Source organism: Octodon degus, unplaced genomic scaffold (assembly GCF_000260255.1).
Source record: "Octodon degus isolate 3935 unplaced genomic scaffold, OctDeg1.0 scaffold00060, whole genome shotgun sequence".
Lineage (NCBI taxonomy): Eukaryota > Metazoa > Chordata > Mammalia > Rodentia > Octodontidae > Octodon > Octodon degus.
The window spans coordinates 1,893,900-1,921,446 of NW_004524636.1; the positions used below are offsets into that span (position 1 = coordinate 1,893,900).

General features: G+C 39.7%; 1 protein-coding gene across 2 annotated transcripts in view; it reads left to right on the plus strand.

Annotated features, from left to right (window-relative positions):
* Atrn (attractin) overlaps nucleotides 1-27,547 on the plus strand; it is a 195,647-nt gene that overhangs the window by 57,844 nt on the left and 110,256 nt on the right. For both annotated transcript variants that reach the window (XM_004634258.2, XM_023718635.1), the window contains 5 exons: nucleotides 7,485-7,568; nucleotides 9,345-9,458; nucleotides 18,795-18,923; nucleotides 20,190-20,395; nucleotides 21,829-21,997. In XM_004634258.2, the coding sequence (XP_004634315.1) occupies nucleotides 7,485-7,568; nucleotides 9,345-9,458; nucleotides 18,795-18,923; nucleotides 20,190-20,395; nucleotides 21,829-21,997 (702 nt within the window). The remainder of the gene's footprint in view (nucleotides 1-7,484; nucleotides 7,569-9,344; nucleotides 9,459-18,794; nucleotides 18,924-20,189; nucleotides 20,396-21,828; nucleotides 21,998-27,547) is intronic.

Sequence of the window (27,547 nt, forward strand, 5' to 3'; positions counted from 1 at the left end):
TCAACAATTTCTTTTTCTTTTTTCTTCTTTTTTATTTATTTATTTATTTATTTATTTATTTTGAGGGAAGGGTCTACAGGGGTTTGAGAGTCTCACTACTAAATCGGACTGGTAGTGATTCTCCTGTTTACAGCCTCCCAAGTGCTGGGATTACAGGCGCATGCTACCATGCCCAGGCAAGCCAGATCTCAATCGCAGTCTCAGTGCACCCCAGGGGCAGGGCCTGCACAGCATGCCGGGAATTGAACCACTCCCCCTCCACCCCCCACAAGCCCCCCCCTCACCCCCACCCCGCCACTGCGCTCAGCCTAAGCAGGCACTACAGTCCACTGAGTTATCAGGCAGGCCCTTACCTCCACTTTTTAAAGATGGGATCTTACTAAGCTGCCTAGGCTGGAATCAAACTTGCAGTCCTCCTGCCTCAGCCCACTGAAGTGTTGGGTTTATAGGTGCGGCTTGCTGTGCGCCTCTGGGAATCATTATTAGTAGTGCTTTCTACCTGCCAGCTCCACCCTCCAATGCATACACCTTGCACTTACTCTTGCTGTGAACCTCTGTGCTCCAAGGCGTCAGCACCCCCCCAAGCACCCCTGCATCTCTCTTGGTACACACACCATTCATGGGCACAGACGAATCCTGGTGCCTGGGCCTAACCCTACATCCACAAGCCCCTTGCAATTGATGTCTACAAAGTTCAGCTATGCAATTCTCGTGCAGTCTCACCAATTGTCCTGTCCCATGGGGCCAGAAGCAGGGCAGGTATCAGTGGGGAATAGGGTGGCATAAGGCACTAGCTACAGTGTAGAAGAGGCCAGTCAGGAAGAAGCAGAGACCTGGTCAGGCCTGGCCTTTGAAGCAATCTCTTTAGTCCTGCAGCTAAGGAGCCCATTAGTGGTTGTTTCTCATTTTAGACTTCCCGGTATGCTATGGCCCATAGACTGTGCACTGTTTATTTGGAGAAGTGAGAAAATTTGTTTGTATAATTAGAGTGGGACAAGGGCTGCCCTTGAAGGGTTTCTCTGCAGGAGGCATAGGCTTGCAGCAGACACCAGCTTCACGGCAGCACCACGGGGCTGAGCAGTCCCTGGCCAGGGCCCAAGAACAAAGGAGCCCGATGGGCTGCCTGGGCTGCAGTGGCTCTGCAACAGCCTCTCTGGCCTCTCTCTAGAGGCTGGCCAATTGAACAGAGCACCATTGTTCCACTGGAGCCAGCCCAGGACCAGGCAAGGAGGGGAGGGGGCCACGGTGCCATGAAGCCACCATGGGTGTGGAAAGCACGGGCTTTAGGTTGAGATCTTTGTCTCACTGGCCTCAGTTTTCCTATCTGCAAAGCAGAGCTGGTCATACACCTGGCAGAGATGGTTGCTGGGTGGAGACACAAGTGTTTGGGCAACGGTCCGCAGGCTGCCACAGCATCCCACTGCTACCTTCTGTCCTGCCCTGGGACAGAAGGATGGGCCTTGGAGTCCTTGTTTCTTTACATCCAAAGAATTACCTCTGACTGATTCACTTCAGTTCTGCTCATTCTAGACTTTCCAGTGAACCCTAACAGAGTGCCTCTCAGTTCTAGGGTGAGAGAATCAACACAGTTTGCTTCCTCCAGTCTCTGGACAGTCCTTTCTCCTGTAGCCTTTGAATATCAGAAATTCTGATTGGCTTTGAAGTTGTCCTCATGAAACAAGGACACACTCCTGCCCAGGTCTGAGTTCTGCTCCTCATCACGGCCTGCCACTCTTGCCATAGATCTTAGCACTCAGAGTTAAGGGTGCTGACATTCTCACTGAGCAGAGGTTCAGAAGCCCCAGTCCTGGGCCTGTCTCTGCACCACAGGCCTCCCCTCTCTCCTCCGATCTGTAGTCTTGAAGTCTTGATCACTGTCTAAGCCTGCTCCTTCCCTGGCCCTATCTGGATGGTGGTAGGATGAGGGGCAATTTTTTTAGCCCCCTGGGCAGGAGTTGGGGTTTCCCTTTGTGAAATAGGAGGCCAGAGTGGATCAGCTGTGAAACGTACCATCACCTCAACAAATACAGTAGTTTGGGGAGGTGAGTATGGAGGTACTAGTATCTTCAGGTCTTGAGGCAGCAAGGCACACATCCAGGGTTCCAGCCCAGGTTAGGTTGACTCCAAAGCTCATAGAGTTCCAGACACATGAAAAGGAATGGAAGGGAAGGGAAAGGAAGGGGAGGGGAGGGGAGGGGAGGGGAGGGGAGGGAAGTTGCTCGGAACAGCTTTGTATCGGTCTCCTTATGGATATGTGTGAGCAGCTCACTGGGGTCTTGCTGACTCTGAGGGTGTGTTCATATCTGCCTTACAGTTGACTGCCAAGGGGTATTATTCATTCATAACTCCTAGGGCAAATATGTACTGAGCGCTTACCTAGTATCAGGACCTAGTGTGACAGCAGAGCTGGAGGTATGGCCTCCTTTCAAGTGAGAAGCACAGTGGAAAGGTCAGGCTCAGCTATCCAGGGGGGACTTGGGAGATGTAAGTGGGCACTGACAGTGTGCAGAGAGCTATGGAAAGGGCTTTGAGAAGGTGGTGTGAATGGTGTCTTACACTGGGACAGGTGGTGAAGGAGGAAATCTCTGTCTTACCCACCTCCCTTTGGAAACCAACTGAGAGCTTGGAAATGACAGCAGGCTCTGGGCTCAGTCCTGGGTCCCCAAAAACTCATTATGTGACTTTGGCCAGATGCCCTCCCCTCTCTGACCCAAGTTTTTCTTTAGTATGGTGCAGTGAGGTGAGATGAAGCTTCAATCTTTATTGTCCACAGTCAAATGACTTGGCTTGAAAGAATCCACGTATCTCATTCCCCTGTAGAGCCATGATTTTCTCCACTATAACCTGGGCTCACCAATCCCCAGAGAACTGTTTCCCAGAGCTGCCATGAATGCTCTGGAAAGACAAAACGTTGTTTTCCCTCAGGTGCAGGCCTGTCAGAAAGTTGTGGGATGTCAAAGATGATCCCAAATTCTCTGCTTTCTCCACGCTTATCCCTCTCCTTCTTGCTGGGCCTCCTCCCCAGACCCTGCTCTCACTCCAAGTCAGTCATCTCTGCACAAGGTATAAATACAAAAAATAAATAAACTCAGAGTGAGCCCCAGAACTGAAGCAAATTGCTGGCAAGCTTTGGCTGCTGATTAGCATGCATAGTGGACGTGCAACTGGGCATGTCGAAGAGCAGTGCATTTTTCTGCAGGATGGAGCTATCAGCGTGGGCCGTGTTGGGGAGGGAAGCAGATGGAAAGGAGGGAGGCAGTCACAGAAGTGGTGCTCCTGCTGCACCTAGGAAGCTTGACAGCCAGGAGGGCCCCAGGCTGCTCTCTTGGGCTGCCCTGTTCCCTATCCATGTTCTCCAAACCTGAGCAGGAGTTTGCCTTCAGCAAGCTAGAATCTGGGGCCCACATGAGGAAGAAGGAATCCCCGGGGGGAGGGGGGGGGCACAGACAGGTCCTGGGTTGGGGTTAGCTGAGTGATCTTGGACAGCTGGTTTGATCACTTCCAATCCTCATCTGTAAAAGGGAGGGGAGTAATAGTGTCCATCTTCTAGAGTAGTGAGGACTCATGGAATTGAGGATTCTAGCAGAGATGACCCCATGCCGGCCATAGCACAGACCAGGTGATCCTTCTGCCTTCTCCCATCCTACTGGAGCAGCCATCCTATGGCCTAGGGGACAGCACAGGAAAGAATGGAGCAGCAAGACCATCAGGGAAAAATGGGCAGGAAACAAAAGAATGCAAGCAGCCCCGAGGTTGAGGGTCGGGGTGCAGCTCAGTGGCTGAGCACTTGTGTTGCATGGGCAAGACCCTGGATGCCATCCCCAGCCCTGAAAAAGAACATAGCTGAACATGGCTGCACATGCTTATAATGTCAGCTACCTGGGAGGCTGAGGCAAGAGAATTCAAGTCTAGGCCTGCTTGGGCTACTTAGTGAGAGCTAAACTCAAAACACAGAAAGGGCTGGAGATGTAGCTCAGTGCAAGGCCCTGGGTTCATAACCTGTACTAAGAAACAAGTGAAACACATCCCGTTTACTGTTTTTTTTTTTTTTTTTTTGGTTGTAGTTAGGTTGATTTTTAATGTTTAGATAATCAATGGAAAGATGGTTGTTGTCATTTCTTTTTTTTTATTTTATTGAGAAGCAAATATCAATGAGACAGTATCAAAGCTGATTAATAGAACATTTTCAATAATTATTATATTGTATGTTGTTATCTTCTTAGTGGTTATCCACAGTACAAGAAGCAGACAGGATATCCTGTCCAAACACTATTACTACAAATCTATCTTCTCATTGAATTAAGCGAAAGTAGCTGTATATCTATCCTATTCTGTATATACAAATACAAAATGGTCCTTCCTTTGTAGCCCCTTTTTTTGTTCAGTCCTGTCAGAGATAGGAATTCTATTGGCATCTAAATACTATAGGTGCTTGAATTCAGCAAAACAATCCAACACAGTCCAGTAGTCCACAATAGTAGTGGCTTATCCGCAGAAGTTGTTCACTAGAGCATTTTACAGCTCAGCATATTAATATGGCTTTATTTTATATACCTCGTTTTTATACTTTTCTGCTGGATGGTTAAGACCAAGACAAAGCAAGACCTATATAACAAGAAATGTAATGTTTGTACCTGATAAGGTCGGTCAAGTCCCTTCAGGATTTGTCCTGTAACCCTGTACCACAGTTGTAGATTCTTTGTCAGTGTCAGCCATGTGGATGAGTCATGGCCAATGCTTGACCAATTTGTTCTCTGTGAAAGCCTGAAAATTTTCTCTCCATGTGACTCTCCTTAGGCACATTCTACATCATCAATCACATTCTTCTGTGGCTCCATAATCTCCTTGATAAAAAAATTTTGGGCACAACTGAGTTACATGTTGTTACAGTACAGGTTCTCCTATGTCCTCAGTCTTCACTGACCTTGAAAGGCTAGGGCCAAAATGTTGGCTGACCTTGCAGCCCTTCCTTTTCTCCAGTTTTTGATCTGCAAACTTAGGTTGTTAACCCTCCAGAAGAGAAGCTTATTATTACCTTGCAACATCTGCAGCTCGAGGAACCTAATAGTCATAAGCTTGTGTAAATAAATAGCTAAATGTGTAAAGCAAAAATAATGTGGGAAATGTGATAAAGCTGTGATAGTATAGCACTTGAATATTTCTAGAATTAAATCTAGTAGAAAAGAATGTAAGGAATTGAATAGTGCATGCAGCAAACTTAACTATACATGCATATAAAAGGAAACGTTTTAGGGAGAGCATGGTGATGCATGCCTGTATTAATCCCTGCACTCTCAAGGCTGAGGCAGGAGAATCGCCACAAGTTCAAGGCCAGCCTGGGCTACAGTTGTGAATGCAAGACCAACCTGGACTACATAGCAAGACCCTGTCTCAAAACGAAAAAGAGGCCATATGTATGGCTTAGTGGTAGAGCATTTGTCTAACATGCTCAAAGGCCTGGGTTTGATTTCCAGCTACACACACACACACACACACACACACACACGTGTACAATTTTAAATTCTAACAATAGGTTTTTGAAAAATGTCCAAGGAACTTTGGTTAAAGTTTGTCAGTATCAGACTGGGTGTGGTGGCGTGTGCCTGTAGGCCCAGCTCTTGGGAGGCTAGACCCTGTACTAAATACATTTAAAAAAAAAAAAAAAAAAAAAGGTTTGTCAGTGTTTAAGGTATTTGGCCATAAGAAAAATTTCTGTAGTTGGGAAAAGTTGAGATTTTACATGGTATATTATTGGGTAATAACAGAAATTACTTAATGATCAGATGATTTCTCTGAAGCTTGGTACCCATGGATGGCTTCCCTGTCCTTGTATTTGTTTCCACTGAAGAATTATTCTCAGCATATTCTTAAACTGCGAAACTGGTAACAACAAGGAGCTTATTCTATTTCTGGCCTTATATTATTGAAATGCCTTTATGTTTCAACTTGGTGTCTTTTGTGACTACTGATGAACTAGGTTTTCTTAGTGCCAGACAATACTCACATCTATACCCAGATCTCATCAATGACACTGTCAAACTTGACCTGATAGTTTAGATTGATATTTGTTCTCTTTTAAATCTGCTAACGTTTTATGAATATATAGGAAATTTCAAATTGTATTAGGCAAAATTCAAAAGAAACAAAAACATCTAATACAGAGGTAATGTAAGTAGCATATTCTCATATATAGTGATTACAAGCAAGAATTGTTATACCTTTTAGGACAATAATTTGGCAGTTTTATTAACAATGAAAATTTTTTTACTCCTTTTTGGCCCAGTAATCTTCCTCTTAAGGTTCTGTTCTTAGAAATAAAAGCACAAATAAGGTCATAAGTGAAGAGTACTTATTATAGCAGTGTTTTAATGCCAACCATTTTAAAAACAGAAAAAATGTTAGTAGGCAGAAAATGGATTCCTCTATAGGTTGGAATATTGTGCTACATGAAAAAGAGTGATTTTAGGCTAATGCCTACCTAGATGAAGTAATTTCTACAAGATTTTATTTTTTTGGCGGAACTGGGGATTGAACTCAGGCCCTTGCGCTTGCCAGGGAAGTGTTTATTCTACTGAGCCATCTCCCCAGCCCTACAAGATTTTATTGAATGAAAAAAGAAATTGTGTAACTACAGATTATTTAAGAGAACCGTATGAATGTTATAGGCTTGTGAGAATGAAGAATAATAGTTGCTGGTGGTTAAATATTTATCTTGGTTGGGGTGAGTGGGAGCAGTTGGAGAGGATAATAACAAAGGGGAAATGTTCTTTAGTTAAAGCCTGTCTATGATCATATCTATAGAATTTTGTAAATGTGTATGTTTAAAATATTAGGTAAATATTTAAAATAAAAATGACCTATTTCTTTTCTAAAAGTGATAGTTTAATTTGTTCATGTGAAGTCCATAGAAACTCTTAAAAGCAAAAGCAAAACAAGCATAGTAGATAGTCATTAAACTTTTTGATGCTAAATACATACACCCACCCACCCACCAGTGGGAAATCTATTTGCCCATAAAACTAAGTCTGAATTGATGTAGGGTACATTCTGTGGATGGTTGACACTGCTCTTCTTTGTCTTCCTTTCATTTGTCATCCATTGTGCTGGCTTTGTATTCAGGCTTATAGTGTGAGGGCTATAGTTCTTACAGCTGTAAAATTCAGCCATACCAATCTAGAGAGAGAAGATGGTCTGTTCTTGGGTGTCTGTTATGGATTGGTTTTTGGAAGCATTTGCTGGGGAGATTTTAGGTATGCTATTTGTTCACCTCTTTTGGTTATGTTTATATCTACTTTTCAGGTGTGTGGCAAATCTTTGTTTCAAGCAAATTTGGTCACTCATTGAATATGGCTGTCTAGTCATTTTCTATTATGATGTACATTAATATACCAAATCTGCCTAATTTGTATTACATTGCTCATTAAGAAAGATTAATACATAGAATTCTGAAAACTGACTTATTTTTTTCTTTATTTAAATTACAGACTAACTGGATCTTCTGGGTTTGTAACAGATGGACCTGGAAATTATAAATATAAAACAAAGTGCACATGGCTCATTGAAGGACAGTAAGTAGAAATGGTTAACCTTTTTGTTTATCTATTTATAGGATAGTGCTCAGTGTGGCATTATTTTTCCTATAAGTGAAATTAGCAATTTATAGCATAAAGTACTAAACGTATTTATTTAGTTAACTTTTTCTTTGATAAATGAATGTTTTGATTTTTCTTAATTTTTATTGTTAATATTTTTTAAAAATTCAACTCAATGCTGCAAGTGAATTGTCAGTACCAAAAATTTATAAGTTGTCAGCATCTTCCTGTTTTTAGCCTCCCCGGCACTGAGATTACAGGCATGTGCCACCGTGCCTGGACTTGGTCCAGGGCCAAGCACGCCTGGGGGTAGGCTGGTCCAACATACGGTACTGGGGATCAAACCCTGGTCCCTGTGCTTGCCTAAGCAGGCACTTAGTATGTTGAGCTATCTTGCTGGCCCTTTAAAAGTGTTTTTGATGTTTTGTTTAAAGCTGTATAACATGGTATGGTAATATGTGTCAATTTTCTAAGTACTATTGTTCTGAGAATGGCTCCCAGGCACTCACACATGCTAGGCAAGTGCACCACCAAAACTTCAGTTCCAGGCCTTAAATGACAGAAATGTGGACAGAAACATGAGAATAAACATCACTGCCTAAGTGCTACTTCTCTGGACCTTCTGTGTTTCCCCAACTGTTTCCTTTTTTTTGTCCTCCCTTCATAGAAAACCTTTAATGCCTCATTTATCAAATTTTTTAAGTTTTAGGATCTCTCTATATTGTTAAGCTTTGAAGATTCCAAGTAACTTTTGCTTATGTGAGTTATATCTCTCTGTGTTTACTATTTTAGAAGATAAAACTAAGAAATCTGCTAATCATTCATTTAAAAATAACAGTTATAAATTCACTGAATGTTAACATAAATGTCAACTTTAATGGAAAAAGTATTAATGATTAAATTTTTATTGAGAAAAGTCACATTATTTTGTGCTTTGCAAATCTCTTCAGTGTCTGACTGTACTAAGGCTTTTTTGTTGTTGTTGTTTTATTGTTTTGTAAAATATGTGATACTTAAGCAGATTTAAGCGTGGATACGAAAGTTTCATATGAGAGGTTCCGGAATGTTAAATATTCGAGAGGTCGAAGGAGAAGTAGGTTTATCTGTTTTGGAAAATAGAAATTACAGGGAATTTTGTCAGGATACTCAGTGTAAGTGAAAAGTGGGACTGGATGGTTGAAATAATCATTGAGAATTTGCAGTTTTGAAGAGGGAGACTCAGTGGTAGGAGTGTGGTTGGAACTGGAATGCCATGTGAAGTGGTGAGCAGAGGTCAGTGCTAAAACCAGCCTGCTCAGTAGTGTGACTGTTTACAGTTCAGCTTAGGTTTCTTTAAATTTGATCTAAGTCAGAGAAGATAAATAGTTTCCTCTAAGCTAGGACTTTTGCCGGGCAGTGCTATGAAATGGCACAAGAGCAGGCAAGTTGAGAAAATTGAGAGGTGTTTGTGAAATGCTATACTATAGAATTTTAATTGATTAAGGGTGGAAGCAGAGATATGGATTGGTTCAGAAGCTGTTAAAGACTGGCTGCTAAATAGGCTGTAAGTCCTGCGGAGTCACAGACCATGTGTATTTTGTTCTTCATTGCGTGTTTAATGATCTTTTATACACAGGAATACTAAATAAATCTTTGGCAAATGAAGGAATGTTGTTTATATATTAATTTCTCCTTGTAAATTCTTTAAAAGCCTTACTTTTTCAAAGGTTTGTTATAATGATTATTATAAATTACCTTTTTTGTTGTTTTTAGGCCAAATAGAATAATGAGACTTCGTTTTAATCATTTTGCTACAGAGTGTAGTTGGGATCATTTGTATGTTTATGATGGAGACTCAATTTATGCACCACTAATTGCTGCTTTTAGGTAAGCTCAGTCATGTAATTATTAGGCAATCATTGTTTGATTTCTAAATTTAAATGTATCTCTTGAATTGCATTATTACTATATTTATTTTATTATCTCCTGGAATTTTTATTTTATGGAATGATTACTAGTTATGGAGTCTACCACTTGTGTGCTAGTCCCAATTTGGTTTCTCTAGGTACTTGATGGTAGTGGTAAAGCTCATATTTTGTAATAAATCATATTTCTCTGAAAAATCTTAGAAGCCATATTAATTTTCTTTTTGTGTGTTCTTGAGTGCATAGTCCTTTAGGAATTAATTTTTTTTTTTTTTTAGGACAGGGTGTACAGGCTCTCACTGTGTAGATTGGGCTCATAGTGATCCCCTTGTTTATAGCCTCCCAAGTGCTGGGATTACAGGTGTACCACCACGCCGTCTCAGCTCGCCCCAGGGGTCAGGGCCGGCACATCACGCATGGAAATCAAACTCCTGGACCCTGCATCTGCCTAAGCAGGTGCTTTAATCTGCTGAGCTATTTGGCCAGCCCAGGAATTAAATGTTGAATTCAAATACAGTGTTGTGTATACACATGCACATTTATGTATACGCATTATTATGGGTGAGTGGAACTTTTTAGAAGAATACATATAAAATCAACAGTGGTTACCTGCTGGGAATGAGAACATACCAGTTATGTGTAGTGATTTTTTTTGTGTGTGTGTGTGTTCTCAAAGATTATTTATTAGCTGTCTCACACATGGTGAGAATTTTTTTTTTTTGTTTCTGTGTGTTCTGTTTTTTGATACCAGGAATTGAATTCAGGGCCTTGTGCTCGCGAGGCAAGTGCTGGGCCCCTGAGCTATATCCCTAGCAGAATTTTTTTATATTATTTTATATTAGTAGTTAAAATGATTTTACCAACTGTATAGGACATTCTGAATTTGTTTTGGTATCTTAGGTTTTTTTCAGTAAGAGCAGTATTGTTTATTCTAAATGAGAATTCAAAACTGTATTTTTGTTCCTTTTACATGGTAAAGTGTTCTCAGTATGTTTTCAAAGGATATATCACCGTGGGGAACCATAGTTATCAGTTTTTCATCTGCAACTGACTTTCTAGATGTTTCTCCTTCAAATGTTTTATTTCCTTGACTTTAAAAGAAATCAGGCCAGCAAATATTTTTTGTGTTCCTCACTGGGGGCTGGCCTAGTTGATGTTCCATGGTGGTGAGGGAGATAATAAGCAGTACATAAGAAGCCGAGGGACAGGAGGTCAGGAGACTGATTTGCCCTTGTATTTTTCCACTCTTTTTGCCTAGTGTGTAATCTGACCTGTGTTTGAACTGAGAACAAGACCATTTTCTGGAATTTAAAGTTTTACATACAGGCCTAAAGAGCAGGCTATGGATAGGCCATGCCAAGCCTGAAAATTGAGCAAGTGTTAGGCATAAGTATCTTTATACCTGATTTTGAAACACCCCTTATGTTATGGCAAGAGCCACCAAAAGCTTTAACACAAGCACAAAAACTAATATGATGTCATCTAGGAGTACTTAAGGGTTCACTTGTTTTTGCATTTATTAATGAGAATTCACGTAGTCCATGTTGTCTGCTGGCATTTTGAATCAGCTTGCCAGTGTTCCTTGTAGGAATATGGGCCAAGTAGGTGTATATAAATCCACAGTTCATCTGAACTAAGTATTTTGATGGGCAGGCATACGAAGTAAGAAAATAAGAAAGCTATAATTATTCTAACCAGTGACATTTAAGAGGAGCCAAATTATGTATATAGTAAGTTGGCTAGTGGTGTAAGTTAATGCACTGATTATTATTATTATTATTATTATTATTATTATTATTATTTTGTATTTAGGACAGGGTGTACAGGGTACATGGGGTCTCACTGCATAGATCGGACTTGTAGTGATCTTCTTGTTTACAGCCTCCCAAGTGCTGGGATTACAGGTGTGTGCCACCACACCCAACCTCAATCACCATTTCAGCTCACTCTGGGGCTGGGGCCAGCATGGCAGGCCTGGGGATCAAACTCGTGGCTCCTGTGTCTTTAATGCAGTGATTAAATTTAACTCAATATATATTTAAATGTGAATTTCCTAAAAATATAGTAAGCAAAGGTGAAAAATTAAAATTTGCTTGAAACACTGATATGAATAGCCATTTGAAAACTGCTGTTTTAGGACATATTGAGGCCTCCACAAGATGGCTTGCTCTGGAGTACTGTTGGACCAGAGAAACCAACCTAGAAATCATGAGTTGGGGGTCCACGGTGGAGAGGGCCTGACATTGGCTAGCTCTGCTATGGCCATAACAATACAATAAAGAAGAGCCATTCCATATCCACAAGGTGTAGACTTCAAGTCTACGTTCTGCCCACGTCTTTGTGAGAACTTGAATAGGTTATGCAGGTTCTTTGGAACTCAGTTTCTAAAACCTAAGATGAAGACTTTGTATGTTCTCTCTTTATCTCAGTGGTGGCAAATCTTTTAGTGCTTTTGTTGACAACAGATGTCCTCCTGTGACATACATGCTGTAGATTTGCCACCACTGCTTTATACTGTCTTTTCTCTGAGTGCATTACCAACTGTGAAGCATAATTCAACTCCAAACTGCTGGATCACATTTATCTTTTTATATGTTGAAGTTCTAAAAAACCCAGTTTAATAAAACAGTTCTATTACCAGACAAATGTAAGAACCAGTAGAGCAACTTAAGACTCTTCTCACTCTCCAACATTATGATTTTGTCGTTTGGTGGGTGCATGTGTGGAGCAGCTACTTTTGGTAGGGAGCTGCCAAGATGGTAGTAGTGATGGAGTAAGGGAGTGATTTTTCTCCCTAAGAACATTTTTCAAAAGAACAGTTCCTTTCAGAGTTACTACTTTTTAAAGAAAGTTATGTTTTTTTGTTTTTAATGTATTTGGTACAGGGTCTCACTAAGCAGCTTGGACTCGTACTGTTCCTCCTGTTTTCAGCCTCCCCAGTGCCGGGATTACAGAGGTTCATGACCACACTTGATCTCTGTGGTGGTGGGGCCGGCACGGCCTGCACAGTCTGTGGTGCTGGGAAGAAAGTTATGTATTGATGAGCCTACCTGGCTCCCATTTGAAATCATGGTCGGACTGTGGCATGCTTAAAGAAAGTAACCAAATGAAGAGACATACTTCATATTCTTAGATTTTCCTTTCCAGACAAAAGTATAGACTCTGCAATTTGCCTTACTTTCTACATCTTTCAGCCCTTGAAGAGCCCATAGTCTTGCAAGGAGACAAGCATGTCAAATTGAGGATTATTAGTAAGTTTACACAGTATAGTTTGTAAAGTTATGTGTCTAGAGAGCTCATGTTTGTCTGGGACAGGGATATTAAGGGCTATAGTTTCAGGGCTGTTAAAAAAGTATCTAGTTTTGCCAGCCACAGTGGTACATGACTATAGTTCCGGAGAATCTTTGGGAAGATTGCAGATTCAAGCCTAGCCAGAGCAACTTAGTGACTTAGCAAGACCCTGTCTCAAAAGAAGAATTTAAAAAAGAGCTGGAGGGGCTGGGGAAATGGCTTAGTGGAATAAGCATTTCCCTGGCAAGCATAAGGGCCTGAGTTCAATCCCCGGTTCTGCAAAAATTAAAATAAAATAAAATAAAGTAAAGTAAAGTAAAATAAAATAATGAGCTGGAGGTGTAATTTAGTGCAAAGGCTCAGAGTTCAATCCTCAATATGCACTATCAAAAAAATTATGTAGATTTCAAAAGCTATTATAAAAATAGTGATGGTTTCTGTTTAAAATATAAAAACATGAACATTGTTCAAGTAGAACAGTTGGTTTCAGCCTGAACTGCACATACTTTTACATTGTACCTAACATCTGCTTGGCTTGCACGAACATATATTGATCTTCCTAGGGGCAAGGATAGAGAGGCAGACTATCGTTCAGTAACAGCTGGTAGGCATGCCAACAGCCTCACTTTCTCATCCATATGCTTTTCATTTCCTTGTGTGCTGAATGAGGCTGTGTTTGTATTAATTTACTCTGTAAAGGTTTATTTTTGTTGTAAACCAGTTATTTTTATACTGGGAGAAGTCCAACAGCTCTAAAACTGTCACAGTTTCAAGTGTTTGAAGTCAATGGAAGCAAATGCCTAAGCCTCTCTGACAGTGAAGAGGCTGACCAATTCATTTTCTCCAGCTTCATGTAGTTATGGTTGGTAGAATCTTCACTGTGTGCCCTTGATTGCTCCCACCATATAAAGACCATCAGCCGTTACATGTTGAGCACCCACTAGTGTGAGGTTGTGCTTAATAAGCATGCTACACACCATACAGCTTGATCCTCACTACATCGCTGGGAACTATGTAGGATTTCTCCTTTGTGAACTGGAAGAGATTGAGACTCAGAAGTATCAGTGACTTACCCAGGAATATGGAGCAGGATTAGAGTTTGAGTCAATCAGCCTTTTGTCCCTGTGACCATATACCCAAGAAAAAAACAACTTCCAAGAAGAAAACTTATTTTGGTTAATTGTTTCAGTCCATATTCAGGTACTCCACTGGTTCTAGGCCTATGGTGAGGCAGAAACATCATAGTGGAAGATTGGTGTGTAAGAAAGCTACCTAATTTATGGTATCTAGGAAGAAGACACAGAGGATGAAAAAACACCAAGGAGAGGGCTTCAGGGACCAGATATAGTCCCCAAAGTCATACACATGATCCATTTCCTTAAGCTAGGCCCCACCTCCTGTTTCCACCACCTCCCCAAAATGCCATCAAATTATGATTGCATCCATGGATCAGTCAACTGTTGAAGTTAGAGTTTTCAGGATCCAGTCACCTCTCCAAAGCCTATTAGCAACTAAGCCTTCAACACAATGAATCTTTTAGAGGGACATGTTACAAGTCATAATAGACTTTACGTCTCTTTGATCTCAAAATTCATGCTAGGTTAAAAGAGGTACAATGCTTCTGCCACAGCAACCATTGAAGAACAGTAGCCATGGCCCTACACTATCCCATGGCCATGGGCCTCAACAAGGGCCACAAGGTGACTAAGAATGTGAGCAAACTGAGGCACAGCCACCATTATGAATGCCTCACCAAACACACCAAGTTCATGTGAGATGATCCAGAAGGTGCCACCTACACCCAATGTGGGCCTTCCCATTCTCTAGCTTAGATCCATGTTAAACCAATCAGTGGGCTAATCCTGTTATTGTGTGCCCGGGCTGGCCAAATACCTCAGTGGATTAAAGTGCCTGCTTAGGCAGACATAAAGACCGGGGGTTCAATCCCCAGCCTGCCATGCCAGTTCTGCCCCCCCCGGGCATTCTGAGACAGAGAATGAGACTGGGCGTGGTGGTGCATGCCTGTAATCCTAGCACTTGGGAGGCTGAAAAACGAAGGATCATTACAAGTCCAATCTGTGTCGTGAGATCCTGTAGACTCTGTACTAAATACATTTTAAAAAAAGTACATCACAGTTATTGTGTACCCATGATCCATCCACCTCTCGAAGCCATATCTATGAGTGCAAGAGGCTTTGGGGGGACCTCTAGATATAAGCCATAACAGTTTCAAGGGATTCTGGTCTAGAATATGAATCTCTAATCTGAAATCTGAATTGTTCCAAAATCTGAAACTTTTTGAGTTTTGATCTGACGTTACAAATGAAAAATTTCATAACATGAAATTGTTTCGTAAACAAAATTACTAAAGCTGTTTTACAAAATTACCTTCAGGCTATGTGTACTAATATATATGAAAGTAAATGAACCTCAGGTTTAGACTGAGGTCTTATCCTCCAGATATCTTATGTATATGCAAATATTTCAGATTTGAAAATACTTGAAATACGTCTGGTCCCAATCATTCAGATAAAGGATATGCAGCCTTTATGTAAAACCAATGAAAATGTGATAATAGTTAAAACTATTTTTTTTTTTTTTGTGGTACTGGAGATTGAATATGGGGTGTTGAACATGCTATGCAAGTGTTCTACTCCTATACTTCATCTTAGACCTTTTTAAAATGATTTCGAAATGGGGTCTTTCTAAGTTACTTGGGGTAGCCTCTGATTTAGGATCTTTTTGCTTTAGCCTCCTGAGTAGCTGAGATTATAGGCATGGAACACTGCCTGGCTCCCTCCCTGCCTTTCTAAGGCAGTAAGTTTTGCCCCATAGGAAAACGTCATGACATTAAAGTATCTCATCCTGGAATTTTATATACACTCATACACAGACATGGCGCACATCCACATATGTGCATAGAGGGATGTATCCAAGCTTGTTTCTCTAACTGAACTCGATGAGTCAGAGACATTGTCTTCACTATTATATTCCTGGTATTTAGATCAGTGCCTCACAAATGCTTAGTAAGTATTTGTTGAGTACATAGTAGAAAATGCGTTGGTGTTTGGTAACTCCTGGAGTATCTTCGGAGTTTTAGGATTCCTAGAATTCTGTCTTTATGTTAAAAATTAAATGACTATCCCATCTGCTTGTATGCTCTTGCAGTCATTTTTATATACACTCATATAGGTTCAGGTAAATGTGTACTTACACTAGGTCCTTTGTGTAGCCTTGCTTCCTCCTCTCATGACAGTATGCCTTGATCAGCTCTCTGTTAGCCTTCCACACCTATACATTTGTAATTGTTAACAGATCAGGGATCTTATCAAGTTTCTTGGTATCCTGAACAAAAAGAGCAGCAGGATCACAAACTAAAGATCAAAGATGGATTACAGTGTAGTCACACTGCACCGGACAGAGTGGGCCAGTCAGAAGACCTCATAATCCTGGGGGCTTTGTGGTGAAGGTTTTAAGCATTTGGGCTTTGGGGAGGATTAAAAGGTTATTTTAGGATTTGCTCTTACCAGGGAGAGGCTTGTCTCTGTCCCTCTGTCAAGCAGTGGAGTTTTTGACCTTTTATGGCCCTTGAAGGAACTGTGGTGCCACCCAGAGGACACCAGGATATGGAGTAGTGGTCATTTTTTATGATATGGTAGTTAAGGCATAACTTAGCTACCATATCATAGTTGGCAAGGGTTGCTGAAGACTCCAGGTACATCCTGGAACCTTATTGTGTGGGAGCAGGGTTACCTGAAATGCTGTTTTTTCTCTCTTTATAAATTATCTAACACAAAATGAAGGAAGGAAAGATTTAGTTAGTTCACAGTCTGTGGAGGTTTCATTCTATAATCAGCTGGCTCCAAGGCAGAGTGGTATGACATAGGGGCAACAGGTCAAGATGGCAGAAGATAGCAGAAGCAACAAGAGCATAAAGGGAAGAGCAGCAAGAGCAAGCCTTTCCCTCCCTTACATTGTGTCTTAGTTACTTTTTTACTTGTTGCTGGGACAAATACCCAACAGTCAAAATGAAGGAAGGAAAGGTTTATCTAGCTCACAGTTACTGGAAGGTTCAGTCCATGTTCCGCTGACTCAAAGGCAAACGACAGCAGCTCATGTGGCAGAAAACAATGAAGAGCAGAGGAGGGGCAGCAGCTGCAGCGTCCATGAAGCCTCTCTCTTCCTTCTACGCTGACTGTGAAGACTGGCGATTGTAGCTCCTCCAAAGTGGTGTGGCTGCAAAGATCAAGCTCCTCTGAAGACTGAGACTTCAGGGCTGGGGAGATAACTCAGTAGAATAAGCAAGCACAGGGTACTGAGTTCAATCCCTGGTACTGAGGAGGAAGTTATCTCTGGGGCCAGGGAGATGGCTCAGTGGAAGCACAAGGGCCTAAATTCAATCCCCAGTTCCACAGAAAAAAAGGAGAAGAACTGCAGTAGGGCAGCAAAAGCTGGGCAGGGCAGCAGGAAGCCTTTCTCAATTCCTGGGCCCTGCCCACCTGCAGGGCTAGGCACCCCATGCTGAGAACTGAACTGCTAAAGCTGATTCAGCCAAGTGGACACAGTGTATCCATCAGGGCAGGTGTAGCATTCACCCCCATAATCCCATAAGCATTGGACATCGAATCAGTCACACAGTAGAAGCCAACTCTATGACTGCATGAGGTTTTGGGGAAACATCTAGACATAAACCATAACATTCCCCCCGGCCCCACAAAGATTCATGTGCATCCCTTTATGCATTTGAGGGATACAAAGCACTGGGACCAAAGCAAGTCCCAAATCCAGCAAGGCAAACATTAAGTCCTATAGTTTCATGTGCAACAATCCAAGGCAATCTATGGCTATCTGGATAGTACTACCATTGGCATTCTTACATATTTGTCTTTGTATATACAAACAAGAATTTCTTCTACACAAACACAACTACTAGGTCAGAATAAAGGAACATTTAAGATAGTCATAGGCCCTTGATTGGTGGTATATGCTCTAAGACAGCAAGGTGACTAGGGATGAGCAAATAAATGAAGAGAGTAATAAAATGTGTGGTGTTGCTTCATGGGGAGGGTCTGTGTGCAGAGCACATTCTGTGGGACTAAATGTTACAGTGGTGGTGCAAATCAGTAGTGGGGCAAAAGTTGTAGGCATATGAAGAAATGCAAATGGCAAGTAAAGATAGAAATGGTTAATCTCAGGAGTACAAAAGAACTTTAAGTGATAATTTAAAAATTCTCTTCATTTATTATATTGGCAAATTAAACTAGGGCTGGCACTTTTCTTTGTCAGCAGGGTAAAGTGGAATGGATCCTCTTATTCTGTATCTCTATAGTTAGCATCTCTCTTGAAAACAAGTCAGTATTATGGACCAAAAGCCTTAAAGGCATTATTAAGATCCTTTGACTCAGGATTTCTTTTCCTCCCCTGGATTTATTTATTCATATTTATTTAGAATATTGTGTCCTAGGTTCTGAGTGAGGTCCTAGAGAGAACCTGGAGAACTCAAGTGACAAGGATTGCTTATGATATAGTATTTATAAAATAGAATAAAATGTAAATGATACCAGTTGGGCAAAGAAAATGCATCAGAATGTTTGTCATGTTGAAGTAATGAGTTTGTCTAGCTTCTTTTTTTCATATTTTTATATACATAAGTATTATGTATTAAAACAATGTATATCAGCTGGACATGGTAGTCCATGCCAAATTAAAAACAAAACAAAACAGAAAAGGGTTACTGAGGATATGTAGTTCAGTACAGAGGCTCTGGCTTTAATCCCAAGAACCACAAAAACAAAACGTTTCTAAAGAAGGAAGCCTAGCAAAAGTTTCAGAGCTATTTATCAGAGAATCTAGAACTCACTAGACCCAGAACTAGTAAGGAATCTCTATGCACTGATCATAGGAATTCATACTTCTTCCTGGATGTGGCTTTTAAAACTGTAAAGATGAATTCTGGCTTGATATGTCTATGATTGTGCTTCCCCTATAAAATGTGTTTCTCTTCCAGTGGCCTCATTGTTCCTGAGAGAGATAGCAACGAGACTGTCCCAGAGGTTGTTGTCACATCAGGTTATGCCCTGCTACATTTTTTTAGTGATGCTGCTTATAATTTGACTGGATTTAATATCACTTACAAGTAAGATATTTAAGTCTGATGCTGGTGATTTTCTTCAAAGGGCTGTATAATGATTATAGTGATTTAACACTTCTATATTGAGGGCTTACAGCATGGCACATACAGTGCTGTGTAGTGTATAGGTTTTTCATTTCATGTTCTTTTAAAAACTCAGTGAGTTATGAGGAATATTTTTCTATTCTTTGTATGATTGAAGAACCTAGCACAAAAAATTAAATAATTGTCAGTGTAAGTGGTGGCGTAGGGACAATTTTAACCTAGGTGTTGCTGCTCTTGAACTTCTGGAAGACAGCGGTGTTTTTCTGAAATATCAGAGTTTTTTTGCTAAGTACAATTAACAACTATTATTAACTGTCATATATTCAGTAGTAGAAGAATATATTCATGAAGTTTCATGATAGTGTATTTATCTCCCCCTCTTTAAAATCTAAATTATGTCATTTCAGAATGCTGTCAGTATGGTTATCAAAAGTCATGTTATGAGACATATTGTAGTTAAACTTGTAAATTAAGGTAAATTGGCCTGCTTTCTTCCATCTGAAATCAGGTAGATACAGTTACTGAGGAACTTTAAATACAATCTGGGCAATAATCTGCAATGATCTTAAATTCTACAAGTTTCAGAAATTACCCAGAGTTTTATGTACCATGAGTATATTGTCAGTTCTGCTATTATGTAACACTTAGTTCTGATATGCTGCAAAATAGTCATCCCCAGTCTGAAGGAGTTAAGTCAATAATTTTGCACAAATTTCTCCATGTATATGTGTATGAAGTATGTATTTATTTGGTACAGGGTCTCACTACGCAATTTGGACTTGTAGTGATCCTCCTGTTTTCAGCCTCCCCAGCACTGGGATTACAGGCGTACACCACCATGGCTAGTCTCAGTGGCCACTTTAGTGTGCCTTAGGGCAGGGCCAGCATGGCATGTGCTGGGGATCAATCCCGATCCCTGCGCTTGCCTAAGTAGGTGCTTAGTTCATTGAGCTATCTTGCTGGTCATATAATTTTTTTTTAAATGTTATGAGTTACTTATTCCACCTTTTTCTTATGAGGATCCAGCAGGGCTGATTTGATTTGCTGACTTGTTCTTAGGCTCTAGCTATGCAATGTTGAATGCCCCCATTTGTTAAATACTACAGTTGGATTTGTGAGTGGACAGAAGAGACAGAGAAATCTTTAAAACTTATGTAGGAAGAAGTTATACTGAGTTAATTGACACATTGCTTTGTGTTGATTTAGTTTTCTTCAATGTTTTTATAGTTTTGACATGTGTCCGAACAATTGCTCAGGCCGAGGAGTCTGTAAGATAAGTAACAGCAGCAACACTGTTGAGTGTGAGTGTTCTGAAAACTGGAAAGGTGAATCATGTGACGTTCCTTACTGTACAGACAACTGTGGCTTTCCTCATCGAGGCATCTGCAATTCAAGTGATGTCAGAGGATGCTCCTGCTTCTCTGATTGGCAGGGTAGGCACTTCTTTTACTGACATTTTTCTTTCAATTCACAGAGTGTTCTCTATAGTAGTTTAGTAGGTGACTTTATTCTCAGCATCCATACACTATATGTTAACCAATATCAGCACTTAAGCTTTTATTCTTTTTTTGTATTTAGTACAGGATCTGCAGGGTCTCACTATGTAGATCATAGATCGGACTCCTAGTGATCCTCCTGTTTACAGCCTCCCAATTGCTGGGATTACTGGTGCACACCACCATGCCCAGTCTCAGTCGCCATCTCAGCGCACCAGGGACTGGACCTGCACAGGGATCAAACCCCCGGCCTCTTAGGTGCTTTAATCTACTGAGCTATTTGGCCAGCCCTCAGAATTTAAGCTTTTACATCCCTTTGTCCTGCTTCTTAAGTTTCATACATATGCAGAAGTGGTCTACTTTGAGTTGTGAAGGGGTTATTTTTATAACTCATTTATGAAAGTTGCAGAATTTGGTCTCAACCTTAAGATGACACTAGCTGAGAACCAAGATGGGAGGTGGAAGAAGAGCTGATAGTAATGCTGTTTAGGTTCAGAGAAAATTGGGACCAATTAGAATACATTAGAACCTTGGTGTAGTCACTTATTAGCATTATCTACATAAATATATAATTGAAGAAATCTTTGCAGATTCTTTAAGAAATGAGTAAAAGCAGTTGCTACTGGTGTAGTGATCTTTTTACATATGTATATTGTGCTCATAACCTTTTTATTTTGAAAAGAATTGTGCTTGTTTAAATGCTCTGATTTGTTGGGTTTGGCTGATAATGAGGAGTTAATAAGTGAATTTTTTAAAGTACCTTCTACCTTATAGATGTTGCAGCAGTAGCTCAAACTTCCAAGAAAGAAATCTCTGTCTTGCTTCTGTTAAGTTCCTTACTTTATCAGAAGATTGTTTTTATTATTATTTGGCATTCTAGTTGTTACATTTTAGCCCTAAAGTTTTTATTTGAATAATTATTTTATATGTTTGGTTTTTGAAACAAGGTTTCCTTTTAGAGTTTAGGCTGGCTTTGAACTCATTATGTAGTTACCAGTCTCAAACTCATGGTCTCAAACTCATGATGATCCTCCTGCCTCAGCCAATAGAGCACTGGGATTACAGATATATACCACCAAGCCTGGTTGAATATATAATTCTTCTGTGTAGTCTTTCCGCTGACTTATTTTTCATTACTGAAAACACCTAACCTGGGTGTGGCCAAGTCTTCATTAGTGTATAATTTTGTATTTTATTAGAAATTACCCTTGTTAATGCCTTGTATTAAAAGCAAAATGATTTGTCTAGTGTTTAGATGCTAAAGGAAAGACAAAATATTCCATAAATATTTGTAACATTTAGATGATTAAAATTTGAAATACCACAAACTTTCAAGCTGCAGTTTATGAAACTAATTTATGTTTTATTAGGTCCTGGATGTTCAATTCCTGTGCCAGCTAATCAGTCATTTTGGACGCGAGAGGAATATTCTAATTTAAAGCTTCCCAGAGCATCTCATAAAGCAGTGGTGAATGGAAATATAATGTGGATTGTTGGAGGATACATGTTCAACCACTCAGATTACAACATGGTTCTAGCGTAAGTTGTCTTAAATATTTTTGCAAGAAACTTTGTTTAAAATGTTGAAAATTTATAAAATGTAGGTAAATGAGAAGGGAAACCATTTTACTACCTGTGAAAAATCTGTTAGTATTTGGGGAGTAGTCTTTTTCTAAAATAATTTTATTAAGAAAGAAGTAGCAATGAGACAGTTTCAAATCAGGTTAGTAGGACAGTTACAATAACTAACACTGCATATTGTTGCCTTCATAGTAATTATTCATAGTTCAGGATGCAGACATGATCTCTTGTCTAAACACTATTAGTTCAAAACTTTCTTCTCATTGTGGGGAGTAGTCTTTTAAGCCTTTTTATATATATATGCTGAGTTTTTGAAATTGAGAGTAACAAATAATTCTTTTCCATAATAAGCAATAATTTATCTTTTTGAAAATTCTATAAAAATTTTGATACTTTACTTTAGGTACATATAGTAGATTATATAAATATAAGGTTACAGGAAAAATCCTGAGGGGATTTGACTGACCTTATCAGATCCAAAAGCTACAACTCTTGTTGCATAGGTCTTGCTTTATCTTGGATCTTGGTCTTAACCATCCAGCAGAAAAGTACAAAAACAAAGTATAAGAAGTAAAGCCATGCTGTTATGTTGAGCTGTAGGGGACTCAGGTCAACAATTTCTGACACTAGTCAAGAGGAAGACCCAATACTATTATGGACTACTGGACTCTTTTAGAATATTTTGCTGAGTTAGCACACCTATAATATTCAAATGATGGAACTAAACAAAAAAGGGGATACAGATGAATGTCCGTTTTGTATCTGTGTATTCAGAATGGTTAGGATAGATATATAGTTACGATAGAAGGATTTGTTCTAATAGTGTTTGTAAATAAGATATCATGTCCTCATCTTGTACAGCAAATAACCACTAGGAAGAGAGTATGCAATGTGTTAATTATTGAAACTGTCCTACCTATTTGATTTGAAACTGTCTCATTGCTATTTGTTTCTTAATAAAATTATGGGAAAAAAGACCTGTAAATAAATGCATGTGGATTTAAACATTAAAAAAAAATAAATAAGTAAATATAAGTTTACTTTATCTTTTAATTTAACTAATAGATTCATAGGTCAAATGGCTGGAATTTGTAATTTGCTAATGGAAATTATGCCACTGATATCTCCGAAGGTTCAAGGTCTATTTGCTATCTTCTCTTAGTTTGAAGGGAAAATATACCTCGTCATAGTGCCATTAAATACAAAGACTTATAGAACAAATGTATAAGCACTTACTCATGCTGATTTTTTGATCTGGAAATTTTCTAGGCATTTTCCATAAATGAAGATTGTAAAATACTAGCATTCTTTCAGAGATCCTGAAATACAGTAGTAGTGGCATAATCTTTCAGTTCCCTCAAATATAAGTTATTAAAACACACAGGACAGTGAGGATAGCAAAATCCAAACGTGCAAATAACAAAATATATAACTAGACTTTGTACTTCATCTATGGATGGTGCTTAGCTTTTAATAGCTCCAGACCTGTGTAGTGTCAGTTTCTGTGCAGCGAGGAGCAGAGGAGAGCAATGGGAGTTCACTGGGACCTGGAAGGTCTAGAAGGTGCTTAGTCAGGCTCAGCAGAGTGATGTAAGAACAATAGTCGGAATTGCAGAGTTTTGCATTTTGTAGTAGTGGAATGAGTTCAGAGAATCCATAAAAAGATTTGAAGGGGCTGGAGCAGTTTGTGACTTATTTATTCTCAAAATGAGCCAGCTTAAATTTCTGTGTAGAAGAAAGTTCCACTCTGAGGTGAAACACTAGGAACAGAATTCAGATTGAACAGGACAGGAACAACAGGTAGAGACAAAGTGAGAGACAGTTCAGGTAACCAGAAAGTTCAGGGGAAAGACTCACATGTCAACAAATAAGCTGCCACCACTGAGCATATGACATTGTGACCACAAAATGTGACTCAAGAGCTGAGAACTTAGGAAAACAGCTCTCTACCTGGATGTCACTGGAAAAACACAAGTAGAAATAAATTTACTTATTTCAAGTGTAAATATCAAGGGTAAATCTCATAGAAAGTTCTTGTAAGAAAAAAGAATAATAGACTAACATTTTTCATGCATGAAAGCATTACACACTTAAAAATATACTCATGAGGGCTGGGGAGATGGCTCAGTGGTATAAGTGCCTGCCTGGCAAGCGCAGACTAGGTTCATTCCCCAGGACTGCATGTCATGCTAGTCCCACCCCAGGCCCACTGCGTGGGCCACCAAAGGTGCAATCCCAGCACTGGGGAAGCTGAACCAGGAGGATCACTGTGAGTCTGAGCTGCATAGTGAGACCCTATACCAAATACATAAAAATTAAAAAAAAAAAAATATATATATATAGATAGATAGATACTCATGAAACATGACAATTATAATTCAATATTAATACAGTAAGACAATGTTTGTGATATGAAAGAACAATCTAATCAGAACTAGAAAAATTCAGAAATGAGAGGATAAAAATTTGTTTATTTATTTATTTTTTTTTTTTGGTGGAACTGGGGATTGAACTCAGTCCCTTACGCTTGCCAGGGAAGCACTTATTCCACTGAGCCATCTCCCCGGCCCTTAAAAATTTGAAAATAACTTCAGAATTGAAGACAAATCTAAAGGACACAGAGTAAATAAAAACAATAGGCATTGGCTTAGAAATAGGATATAAAAGGAGGAAAGAATTTTAAATAATACAGAACAAGGACTGAAACCTTTTTTTTCTCCATTAAGTACAGTTAGAAAGCTTGAGCATTGTACATAGAACAAGCAAGAAAAAAAACTGAAAGGTATAGAAAAGGCAGCCCCAGTCTGGCTAGCAACTCCAGGCCTCTTGGAATGATGTGACCTTCTGAAAGTTTTCTGTTTGCATTGTGTATCTCAGACTTGACATTGGGGAAATGGGCTGGAAATGTCAACAGGCAAAAGCCAACAAAAAAACTGTAAGAAAAACTTGTCCTCTCTCCTTAGCCCGAAGACCAGGAAAGGGAAAGCCTAATAAGAGCTTTAAAAAAAAAATATGGATGCTTTTTTAAAGTTTTTAGGTGCCAGGATCTTGCACATGCTAAGCAAGTGCTCTGCTATTGAGCTATAACTTCCGTCCACAAGACAAAATTCCCTTCTTTTTTAATTTTTCCCCTCCCCTCCCCTTCCTTCTTTTGTTTTGTTTTCTTTTCTTGACAAAGCTTGTATGAGTAACTTTCTTCTTCAGCCAGACACCACAGAAATGTGGTGTCTTACCACATGAGCTTACACACATGTCTTATCCACATGAGCCAGCCTGTGGTGAGGTGCCCAGTTCCATTAGGGTGTCATGAAAAGTGCCAATGGGGAGCCAGGACTTTCATCTCCATTAGGTGATAATAAGGCCTTTCCCATTCCTGCGTGTCATTGGACACCACATAGGGAATCTGGACCTTTGTTTTCACCTGCCAATAGTGGCATTAACTACAGCCAACCTTCTCCATCCCCCAGAGCAGTGCTAGACAAAGCCTGCTGTGACACATGATTTAAATAAGACCTAGATTCTCATGGCGTGGTACACAAAACATTCAGATTTTAATTGAAAATCATATGTTATGCCAAGAACCAGGAAAATACCAACTTGAATGAGAAAAACAATCAACAAATACTGACACTGAGATGACACACATTAGAATTATCTGATCAGGACTTTGAAGCTATTTCTTGATAAGGACTATGAAGCTATTTCCATAAGAATGCTACAGTGTGCAACTGAATGCACTTGAAAAATATAAGTGGTAAGTCAGAGCTGGCCATGTTGGCACACACCTGTAAGCCCAGCACTGTGAGTTTGAGGTCAGCCTTGGCTGCATAGTGAGTTCAAGGCCAGCCTGAACTACACAGTGATAAGATTAACAATATCAGTAAGAACAAAAATAGGGGCAGGGGAGATGGCTCAGTAGAATAAGCACTTGCCTGGCAAGTGCAAGGTTCTGAGTTCAATCCCCAGTCCGGGGGGGGGGGGGGGGGCAAAAATAGGGAAGTTAGAGAAGGTAGGGAGTGGATTAAAAATGAAAAGAATCATCTTGTATTATGTACATGTACCCACTCCCCAAGGTGATTATAAACTGTATGTACTGTAAACAAGTATCAATATAAAGTAATTTAAAAATTTTTTTAAAAGCACTGAAAAACAGAACTGGGTGTGATGATACATTCCTATATCCCTAACACTTGGGAAGCCAATCTGGGCTACATAGCAAGTTCAAGGCTAGCCTGGACTACATACTGAGACCTTGTCTCTTAAAGGAAAAAAAAAAAAAAAAAAGTATTACCAAAGAAATAGAAGATATAAAGAAAAGAAAAACCAAATGGACATTGTAAAACTGGAAAAATGTAGTAACCAAGACAAAAATCCCAGTTTCCCCAACAGCAGAATGGAGGGGAACGAGGATCAATAGAAAAGATAAAAATATAGAAATTCTTTAGTCTGAGCAATACAGAGGAAACTTTTTTTTTGTACTAGGGATCAAACTTAGTATCTTGCACTTGCCAGGTAGGCACTTACGTTGTGCTGTCTCCCTGGCTGAAATGTTATTTTTAAAAAAAATGAATGTCAGAGACTTACAGGACTGTCTTGAAAAAAATTTGAAATTTTTGTCAAGGCAATAATCTTAGAAAGGGCAGGCCAGATAGCTCAGTGAATTAAAGCGCCTGTTTAGGCAGGCACAGGGACCAGGGTTTGATCCCCGGCGTGCCATGCCAGCCCCACACCCGGGGCACACTGAGATGGCAGTTGAGACTGGGCATTGTGGCATGTGCCTGTAATCCCAGCTCTTGGGAGGCTGAAAAACAGGAGGATTACTACAAGTCTGATCTGTGTAGTGAGACCCTGTATTAAATACATTTTTTAAAAAAATCTTGGAAGGAGAGGAAAAATAATTTCTGGAAAAGTATTGGAAGAAATAATGACTGAAGATTCCCTAATTTGACAAAAAACCTGAATCTGTAAATTCAGCAATCTCGGCCAATTCCAAATAATGTTAACCCAAAGAACTAGATGCCAAGATATACCAGCATCAAACTTCTGAAAAATTAAGATGAAGAAAATTTTGAAGTCTGAAAAGAGAACTAATATCTTACTAAGAGGGAGAAAATAATTCAAATGACAACAGATTCCTCTCCCAAAGCCACGGTAGCAAAAGAGTAGAGCACAGCATCTTCATGCATTGAAAAGAACAGAGCATTGTTCAAGTGAATCTGTAATTCTGGTCTAGTGAAAGTATCTCTTAGGAAAGAGGAGGAAATTAAGACATTCTCAGATATAGGAAAGCTAAGATAATTTATTGTCATTAAACTTTCTCTAAAACAATTATAAATGACTGTATTTAACAAGAAAATGGTAACAAAAAATCTTAGAACCTCAGGGAAAGGACAAAAAATGAAGAGCAAAAATTCTGGTAAATGCAATCAATTTTATTTCTTGTGAGGTTTTAAAATGCACTGATCTCTCTCCTCTCTCTCTCTCTCTCTCTCTCTCTCTCTCTCTCTC